Genomic DNA, 10,200 nt, shown 5'->3' with positions numbered 1-10,200 from the left:
TTTGAATGTCAACTCAAACTTTCCTTACAGAGACAAGCCCAGTTTGGTGGTGATGTTTGCCCTTTTCTTTCTTTCTTTCTTTTGTTTGTTTGCTTGTTTTTGTTTTTTTGGGTTTTTTTGTTTTGTCATTGGAATCAATTTGCTAATGTTTTCTTGAGGATATTGTGTCCGTGTTCATAAAAGAGACTTTCCTAAGGATTTCTTTTGCTATAATGTCCTTTGGTTTTGGTGTCAAGGTGAGGTGGGTCTCATAGAAGTTCTAAGTGTTCCATATTTTTCTATTTTTGGCAATGTTTTATAAGATTAATGTCATTTTTTTCTCTGACACTAGGAATTGAACCCAAGGGTGCTTTGCCACTTGGGGTACAATCCCACCCTTTTTAGTTTTTATTTCAAAACAGGATCTCACTAAATTGTAGAGGCTGACCTCCAACTTGCAATCTTCCTGCCTTAGCTTCTTGAGAAACTGGGAATTCAGGTGTGTACCACCATGCCCAGGTGATACCATTTCTTAATATCTCAGAGGTATTCAGGAGCACTCATTGGTAAGGATTTCTGGATTTAAAGGGGGTTTTGTGCACAGGTTTAAATTGCAGATTGAGTGTCTTTAATTGTAAACATAAATCTATTCAGTTTTTTTCCCCTTATGCCAGGATTGTTGATTTTTCCCCATGAGTTTACCCATTTTGTCTAAATTTTCATAAATTTTGTCTTACAGTGATAATATTTTGTCATTTTTATGTCCCTAGGGTCTGTAGTAATGTCTCTATTTTCATCACTGATACAGGCCGTTTTCTTTTTTTCTTGATCAGTCTTGCTCTAGGGCTTTATCAGTCTCATTCATCTCTTCAAAGAACCAATTTGTTATTTGTTTGGTTTTTTTGTGGTGGGGGGGCACTCAACCACTGAGCCACATACCTGCCCTATTTTGTAATTTATTTAGAGACAGGGTCTCACTGAGTTGCTTAGCACTTCACTTTTGCTGAGGCTGGCTTTGAACTCGAGATCCTCCTGCCTCAGCCCACCAAGCCATTGGGATTATGGTGCTTGTTTTTTCTATGGTACTTTTATTTTCTGTTTATTTGGTTTCTGGTTTTTATTATTTCCTTTTCTGTGTTTGTTGGCTTAACGGTTGTCTTTTTCTAACTTCTTAAGGTGTTCACTGAGACCACAACTTTTCATCCTTTACCATTAAATATGTATTCAGGCCATAAATTTCACTTAGGCACAGCTTCCCTGCATTCCACAAGTTTTGACAAGTTATATTTTTATCTTTCATCAGTTAAAAATACTTTCTATTTTCAATTGTAACTTCTGTTGTCCTGGTTATTCAGACATCATATTGCATAATTTTTAGATATCTATGGAAGTTCTTATTTTCTTTTTGTTATTTACGTCTTGCTTAATTCCACGGACAAAAAATATGATTCAATTTTTTTAAACATTTATTGAGACTTACTTTATGGCCCAGAATATGGTTGTCTTAAGCAAATATTTCTCATGAATGTGAGAAGAATGTATGTTCTGCAGTTGTTGAGTGCAGTGTTCCATATATGTGTATTAGGTCATTTATTTATCATGGGGTTCACATCTTCTATATCTCTACTGAATTGTGTTAACATGTTCTGCCAGTTACTGAGAAATGTATACTAAAATCTCCAACTGTGATTGTGGATTTGTCTAGTTCTACACTTAAAACTGTCATGATTTTGCTTTATACATTTTTAGTTAATACAAACTTAGAATTGCTCTATCTACCTATTGGATTGACCATTTTATAAAAAGTCTCATGTTGTCTATTAATACTCTTGGTTTTCTTGCTTACTTTTTCTGTTATTGATCTATCTATCTAGGAATTTTTTTTTTTTTTTTGGTTAGTATTCACACGTATTTCCCCATGTTCTTACTTTCAACTTTTCTACAATCCTTTATTTAAAATAAATCCAGGATTGGGGATGTGGCTTGGTGGTAGAGAACTTGCCTGTCTTGTTTAAGGCCCAGAGATCTATCCCCAGCATCACCAAAAATAAATTTCTTAAAAGAAAAGAAATCTATTTTAAGCAGTGTATAGAGTTGTTTTGCTATTAAGTATGAAAATTTTTGTCTTTTAATTGGAATATTTAGTTTGTTTGCAGTTAATGTAGTTAATACATGGTTGCGTTTGAGTCTACCATCTTCCTATTTGTTTTCTGCTTATTTTGTCCCTTCTTTGTTCTTTTTCCCTTTTCTTTAGATATGTTAAGTATTTGTTATTATTATCCTATTTCCTCCTCTTTTAGTTTATCAGATATGCATCATCTTATGATTTACTTTAGAAATTACATCTTTCATCTCAACTCATTAGAGTATAATATAAATTTGCACTTGTGTTATTTCCCAGGCAACAAAGAAAATTAATAACTCTTTTCCCCTTCTGTGTGGTGCTTTCATTGTCAACTATTTTTATTTTATGTATATTTTAAATCCACGAGAAATTCTTTTAAAACACTCAGTATTGATTTACTTTCATCCACATCTTTGCTCTTCTGGTGCTTTTCATTCTTGCTTCCATTTGGGATCATTTTCTTGTTGCCTGGAGAATCCTCTTTAGTATTACCTCTCTTGTGCTCCTTTATGGTGTCTTTTCTCGGTTTTCACCCGAAATGCATTTATTTATTTTGCCTCCATCTTTGAATAATATTATTACCATAGTATAGAATTCTAGGGTGGCAGTTATCTTCTTTCAGTGCCCCATGACATCATTCCATTGTTTTTAGCTTCCATTATTTCTGTTTAAAAGTCAATCAAAATCTTTCATTTGTTGTGTTGAAAGTAATCATCTTTTTCTCCTCCGGCATTTTAAAGATCTTCTCTTTGTTTTTCAGCAGTGCTTTTACTATAATGGACCTAGGTGTGGTTTTATTTATATTCATCCTGTGTGGGATTCAAAGATCTTGGATTTGTGGTTTGATGTCTTTCATCAATTTTTGGAATGTTTTTAGTCAGCATCTCTTCAAATAGTCCTTGTAGTCTTGTCCCTGCATGATGCAGGGATGTGATTGAGAGCCATAAGGAGATAAGTAGATATCTTAACCAAGACCTAGATGAACCTGTGACTTCACCACTTCTCCCTTGTCCACTCCTCTTTAGTCACTCTTTAAATACACTAACCAGACAGCCAAGTGGCTCCTTATCTCATTCCATCCAGTTGTTTGGGAAACCTCACATCCTCAGAAGGTGCTGAGACAGGCCTAGCTATTCTTCCTAAAACAGCTCCCACCTACACACTACTCTTTCAATTCCTATTCCTTTCTCTGCTGTTTTTCTTTTGAGCAATCCTGGTTACAGTCAGTCAGTCCTCATTATTTGCAGGTTGTGTCTTTGCAAATTTGCCTATTCACTGGATTTTATTTGTTACTTCAAAATTCATGCTCTTAGTGTGTTCATAGTCATCTACAGTCATGTGCAGAGTGATGAGAAATCTGAGTCACCCAAAGCGTATATATCCAGCCAAGGTCAAACAAGGTGACACTTGGCCTTCTTATTCTAACTTGTATGCTGTTAAGAAGCAACCTTTTGGTGACCTATTTAGTCCATATTTTTCACCATTTTGTACTTTTTCAGTAATTTTTCTGTTCAAAGTGGCTCCCCAATATAGGGCTGGAGTGCTGTCTAGTGTTCCTAAGTGCAAGAAGGCTGTGATAACCTGTGTTTAAGAAAACACATGTCTGAGGCATGGTGGCGCATGCATGTAATCCCAGCAACTCTGGAGGCTGAGACAGAAGGCTCACAAATTTGAGGCTAGCCTGGGCAACTTAGTGAGACTCTGTCTCAAAGTAAAAAATAAAAATAAAAATGGTTGAGGATTTAGCTCAGTGGTAGAGCAATCTCAGTACCAAAAGGAAAAAAGTAAAGAAAAGAAAAGAAAAGAAAAGAAAGGAAAAGAAAAGAAAAAACACATGCATTTGATAAACTTTGCTCAGGCATGAGTTTTAGTGCTGCCAGAGTCCAATGTTAATGAATCAACAATATGAATTAAGTAATTATTGCCTTTAAACAAAAATGCACACAAAACAAGGTTATGTATTGATTGGTTGACAACAAAGTTATGACCAGGAACTTAACCCCCTTTTTCCTCTGGGGCAATTATTCAGGATTCCCTACTTCAGTGTTCCCGGCAACTTTATAGATCATAACTGACATGAGTAGTGGGAATTAATTACGTGTGACATTGTGTGTTATGCTTTTGTTTAGTGCCTGTCTCTTTCACTAGAAGATAAGCTCGAGAAAGGGAGAGGCTTTGTCTAACTTGCTCACTGCTGTGGTTACAGTAATGGCTGGCATGCCGTAGGCATTTAGTGAGCATCTGTGCAATGAATGATTGACAGAAAATGTTTATTTTCTGGTCCAAAAAGGAGTTGAGGAAAAGATTTGGGAAAAGAGCAACTGATGAAAATGTTTGTTTGTTTCAGATGAATTGAGTTATGCAGCTCTCTGGGGAAAGAGCCGGGGGGGCCAGTATGTGCAAAGGCCCTGAAGCAGGAGCCCCTCTGCTTGAATAGCATGTTCAGAGACAGGATGGGCCAGCATGTCTAGAGATAAAGGGTTGGTGGGAGAAATGTTGGAATTCAAAACAGGTAGGATCTGTTCACTGCTGTGTCCCAAGTGCTAAGAAGTATGACTGGAACAGAGTACAAATTCAGGAAAAACGTGTTGAATGTTCACATGTGACACTTCAATGCTGCTTGACCATCCCTGGAGATGTAGATTCGCCCCTTGGGAAAGTAAGGGGAGGCAGGTGGCAGAGAAACCCCTGAATAGATAAGTTAAGTTTCTTCCTGTCTCAGCAAAACCGAAGGCTGAGAACAAAAATTAAATAGGGTTATCACCTTGACACAAATCAAAAGGGGATGGTGACCTCATAGCCCCCTGCAGCAGATTGCTGCTCACTGCTGCTCAGGGTTGAGGTCTGAGTGTGAGTGACCTCACAATGTGCAGAGTGGGGCCCAGCCCACTGCCACAGCCTCAGTCCACCATGCTGAGTACCCTGTGGCTGCTGCTCAGCTTTGCTGTCCCGGCACAGGGGGTCTACAGATTTGTCAGCTGCCCCCATGGCAAGAAATGCCAGAAGGCCCTGCTCTCGGGCAATGACGTACTCCTACAATGCCAGTCTGCTGGGGCGCACTGGTCCTACTTCTTCCTGCAGACCAGAAACGGCTGGACCACCTCCAACACCAGCGTTTCCAACATGGAAACAACCCCTGTAGGCCATCTTATCATCAGAAACCCACAGCCCTCCCAGACGGGCCTTTACAGCTGCCAGACCAAGAACGGCACCCAAGTGACACAGTATGAGATTGATTTTCAGAATGTCATTGCCCTGTATATTACACACAAAGACCTGGACCAAACTTCCCTGGAGAACAGTTCCCTGAACTTGGGTCGCCGGGAGACGATCTTCACCCTGTGGGAGCCCTGGCAGGACTGTAACCGTTGCAGGGTGCCCGGGGAACGCAAGCGCCTGGGCTACTGCTACGTCCAGGAGCCCCTGGGAGAACCTGTTCCCTGTGGGATCTTTCTGGGACAGGCCAGGCTGATGTCCAAGCGTCTGCGACCTGAGATGCAGGTGGAAGCCTGCCAAGTGCCCTGCGACCCGCACCATGTCCACCAGAACGAGTACACCATCTTCGACAATTTCCATTTCAGCAAGGACTCAGGATCTCTGTGGCTCGCCTGCCCCTTGGGATCCATCTACAGGTGACAGAACCTGGTCACCAGGCCTGCCCTAGCCCCCAGCCAGGCTCCTGCAGCCCGGCGGTCTGTGTGGGTTCCTCTGTGCAAGGAGGGAGGGGTTCTTGCAGGCTCGGGGGTCCTCAGGGTGCGAGCGGGTCCTGCCTTCAGGACACCTGTGAGCCCCGGGGGAGGCAGCCCAGGTGGTCAGAGCTAGGCAGGGAGGAGCCCTGGCAGAGTGAGGGGGCTGCCCAGGAAGCTGGGGGGTGGGTGCTCCTGAGAAGCCCTTGCATCATCTGGAAGGGTCAGCAGGCCCTCGAGGAGAGGAGAGCAGAGCAGCCTCACAGTTGCCGGTTCCCTGGAGTCTGCTCTCACGCTCGTCTTCTGCCGGGAGCCCCTGGGAAATCCGCCCTCCGCCTCCTCTTCCCCTCCCCACTTCCTGCACCAAGCAGGGCGTCATCAGAGACCATGCCCCAGGGCAAACTCTCTTCATGGACAACATCCTCACCACGGCATTCTCCTGCCTCAAGGACTCCAAGGGGATCCATTTGGAAATGGGGAAATAGACTCTGCCCAGAGGGAGGTGGCCGGGCAGACCCTAAATCCTACACACGGTCAGGGGTCCTCTTCCCTTGTGCAGACACCCAGGGCAGCTCTTTGCTTGCGTGAGACTTGGTGAGGTGAGGCCTGAGCTCCGTCTGGGGCCTCTGCAGCCAGCCCCAGGCTCTGTGTGTGGGATTTGACCTCCACACCTCCGTTGGGTTTTCTTCCGGTCCCGTTGTGACTTCATTCCTGTCTCTTGGACGTTTTGTCTCCCTTCCTCTTCCGTTAAGTACAGAAGTGATGTCTCTTAACCAAGACCAACCCAGTTCAGGAATGCAGGATGTGTGGACCCCTCCCCCTCTATGGGGACACCTGCTCCATCATGTCCCCACAAGGAGTTCCCATGTCCCAGTCCCAGGGAGCGAGATGAGAAGGGAGGGAGGTCACAGAGAAATCAAGAAGTGCCTTGTTTCTAAGGAACTGAGAAGGGCGGCCTTTCTCGTGAGGTTTCAGTCTTGGGCTCTGGATTCCGCCAGGTTCAGGTTCACACCTCCAATTCTGCCATTTTCCAGCTGTGTGGCTTTGGGTCCATGACTCCTCTTTGAGCCTCAGTTTTCTCATCCATAGAATGGGGTCGCACTAGTGACAGCACAAAGTACCATAAGCTGGGTGGCTTAAAACAACAAAAATTTATTCTCACGCCATTTTGGAGGCCGGAAGTCTGAACCCAAGGTGTCCACGGGGCCATGCACCCTCTCAGAATCCTTCCCTGCCTTTTCCCAGTTGCTGGTGGCAGCCGAGAACCTTGACCTGCCCTTGGCTCCTCTCTGCATTTGTCACCCAGTCCCCACATCTGCCGTCGCCACTAGACCTTCTTCCTGTATGTCTGACCTCTCTGTCCAGCCTCCACCCTTCATGAGGCCACCAGTCACATTGGACCTAGGGCCCACCCTCCTACAACATGACTTCATTTTCACCCAATTACCTCGGCAATAGCCCAACTTGAAAATGAAGCCAATTCCGAGGTCCCGGGGAGGACATGAATTTGGTGGGGAAGGGAGTGGACACGACACAGAGGTCTGGCTGGCCCAGCCTCAGGGGTCATTGTGATGTTTAAGAGGGCCAGTGACAGCCCAGGGCTTATCTTCTGGGACAGTGTTCCACACTCTTCCCAGGTGTTAGTGATCGCTTTGTGATTATCGGCCTCGTTAGGATATGGGGATATTGTCACCTGGGCTTCTCTGTCCTTTGGCCACACAGGGTTTGGTGCCCAGCATGGCCCCAGGGGCCTGGGAAACAGCACAGAACAGAGACACCCAGCACCCCTGCCCTCGCGGAGAGATCCCTGCATTTTCATTTCAGGATGAATAAACAATAGTGTTTTAGATGATGATAAGGGGCGATGGGAGTGGAGGACGTTGGAATTGGAAGCAGGTCAGGGACAGCCTCTCTGAGACAGTGCCACTTCAGCCAAGCCCCAAAGCAGGCAAAGGAGCCATGTGGGCTGAGGAAGGGCATTCCAGGCAGAGGGAACAGCCAGGCCGGAGGTCCTGAGGCAGGACAGCACCCGGCCTGTCTGAGGAACATCCGGGTCACCCTCTGCTCTTTGGACACCCTGGCAGAGTGACTCAGGGGCAGTGGAGGAGACAAAGTCAGGCAGGCAGAGGGAGGAAGAGCAGCACTTGCGGAGTGGTCTTGCTAGTTCCTCCAAAGAACTCAAGGAGAGATGCAGTCATTGATTACATTTCCATTGTCTGACCAGGAAAGGGATGCTGCAGCTGGGGGCCTTGGCTCAGGCCACCCAGCCAGGAAGGGGTGGAGCTCTGGGGGCTCCAGATGCATGGCCCCACCCTCCCCTGTGAATTGCCCCGCCCCCGTTTTCTCCATGGGACACTGCACTGACCTTGTCCTCCTTGCAGGCCCATCATGTGGGAAGCCAATGGCACCTCCTTAACTTGGCAGGACCAGCTCTCTGACCAAGAGATCAGCACCATTCTGGACCCTTCCACTGGCGGCAGGCTGCTGCAGATTTTCCAGCCGGCCACGTACAAATGCTTCGTCCATCAGGAGTTCATGGCTCAGTTCAGCCCCATGATCAGTCCAGAGAAGCTGGAGGATCAGAAGAGCAAGAAGGAGGACCAGCACTGGCAGGTGGGGAAGGTCCTGAGCCCACCAAAGGAGGCAGACTCAGTTCTCAAGGGGTTGAAGCTCATGCTGCTGGTGGTCTTTGTCCTGGCCCTGGTAGGGCTACTGTTCAGGGTGTTCCGCCCCACCTGGGACAAAAGAAAGAATTCGGTCCTGCTGGTGAAATAAAGCGAGGCTGCTTGCCCAAGGGAACCCAGCTTCCTGCCTATTTATTGCCTCCACCGTCCCATCTATAGCTCCCGCCCACCCCAGTGCCCACCTGCATCGCCTTCTGAGATGCCCTGTGGGTCAGAACAGAACCGGGGCAACAGCCAAGGGCCACAAGTAGCCACTGGCTTCAGGCCCTGCTCCTCTGCAGCCTGAGGGGTTAGCACCCAGCTGTTCTCAGGTGTGGTCAGTCACGGCCTCCTCTCTCAATCCGCTCTCCCCAGGACAGCATGGAGGATGCCAGCGGGCCATCTCCAGGTCCTCCAGGTCTGCCGCCCCACCCTTCCTGCTTCTCTGTTGCCCCAGCCTCGCTCAGTCACACCGAGGTCTTCAGGTCAAGCCGTGGTTCCCCAAGTCTGGGCCCAGGGTGGCTTGAACAGACTTGGCGGAGGAGACCCCTGAGGACCCCCAGTAGGATGAGGTGCCAGGCCTGGTTCTGCACGGGAATCATCAGGCCCAGCTCTTCCCAGAAATGACGTGCACTGTTGAGCCGAGGGCCAGAGTGAGAAATGAAATATTAATGCCTTTTAAAATTCATCTCCCTAAAATTTTACTGTAGCAATAGGACAGCTCTGAAATCTCCCCAGAGCGGAGCGTGGGCCTAGAGGACAGGGCAGAGCACCCCCGCGGCACCAGAAGCCTTGGCATGGTACTCAGAGACTCAGATTCCTACAGAAAGAGGGAAGGTGCCCTAAGAATTCACGGGGACTCCCTGGGAAGCAGAGGCCACGAATGTCCCTGGTATTCGAATAATAGCACACATTTTTGGACCTCAGGAGACCTGGCCAAAACTTAAACACTTCATAAGCATTATGTCCCTACAGCCACCCACAACTCTGCAGCTGAGAACATCAGGGCACAGGAGACACCCACCCGCTTAAGGCCACACAGGGAGTTTGGGAAGGGGCCAGTGAAAGGAAATATCTGCTCCCTGCTGGCTCCCGGGAAAACCCCAGTGTCCCAGACTGACAGTAGCCCCGCATTGTGCAGAAGCTGGAAGGGGAAGAGCAGGAGCCAACCAGTGGCCTGTGCCCCTGCCAGTCTGTGCAGCACTCACGACCCACAGCTGAGGGTGCCGGTGCTGCACTGTGGCGGGCAGCCCCTAAGGTGACCCAAGACTTTCTACCTCCTGGTATTCACATCTCTGTGCAATCCTCTCCCCTTTGTGTGGACCAGATCTGTGACCCTGCTTCGATCCAGCAGTGTACGTCGACATTGCTGGACTCCATTCTTGATGAGGTTGGATGACAATAAGACTCTGTCTCAACAGCCTAGAGCAGAGAGTCTTGCTGGTTTGATGACATAGCAGCTACTGTGGTTTGGATAAGTGGCCCCCAAAGACTCATGGGTTAAAGACTTCGTCCCCAGCCCATGGTGTTATTGGGGGGTGTTAGAACCTTTGGGAGGTGGAGCCTAGTGGGAGGAAGTTAGGTCACTGGTGCAATGGGATCCTGCCTCTCCCAGCCTCTCTCTTCTGCTTGCCCACTACCATGAGATGAGCAGCTTTCTTCACCATGGGCTCCCACCATGAGGTGCTGCCTCACCACAGGCCCAAAAGCAACTGGATCAACCAATCAAGGGCTGAACCCTCTGAAA

General features: G+C 47.2%; 1 protein-coding gene across 1 annotated transcript; it reads left to right on the top strand.

Annotated features, from left to right (window-relative positions):
* Positions 1 to 3,991: 3,991 nt before the first annotated feature.
* LOC306648479 (protein FAM187B-like) lies at positions 3,992 to 8,565 on the top strand (the record flags this gene model as incomplete). The annotated part of the gene is made up of 2 exons (XM_079118679.1): positions 3,992 to 5,736; positions 8,172 to 8,565. Exons 1-2 carry the CDS (start codon positions 4,970 to 4,972, stop codon positions 8,563 to 8,565), a joined length of 1,161 nt encoding a protein of 386 aa, XP_078974805.1. The 5' UTR covers positions 3,992 to 4,969.
* Positions 8,566 to 10,200: the final 1,635 nt, after the last annotated feature.

Source organism: Sciurus vulgaris (assembly GCF_902686455.1).
Source record: "Sciurus vulgaris genome assembly, chromosome: 17".
NCBI lineage: Eukaryota > Metazoa > Chordata > Mammalia > Rodentia > Sciuridae > Sciurus > Sciurus vulgaris.
Note: the sequence above shows the minus strand (reverse complement) of the source record. Positions and strands in the feature narration are given on the sequence as shown.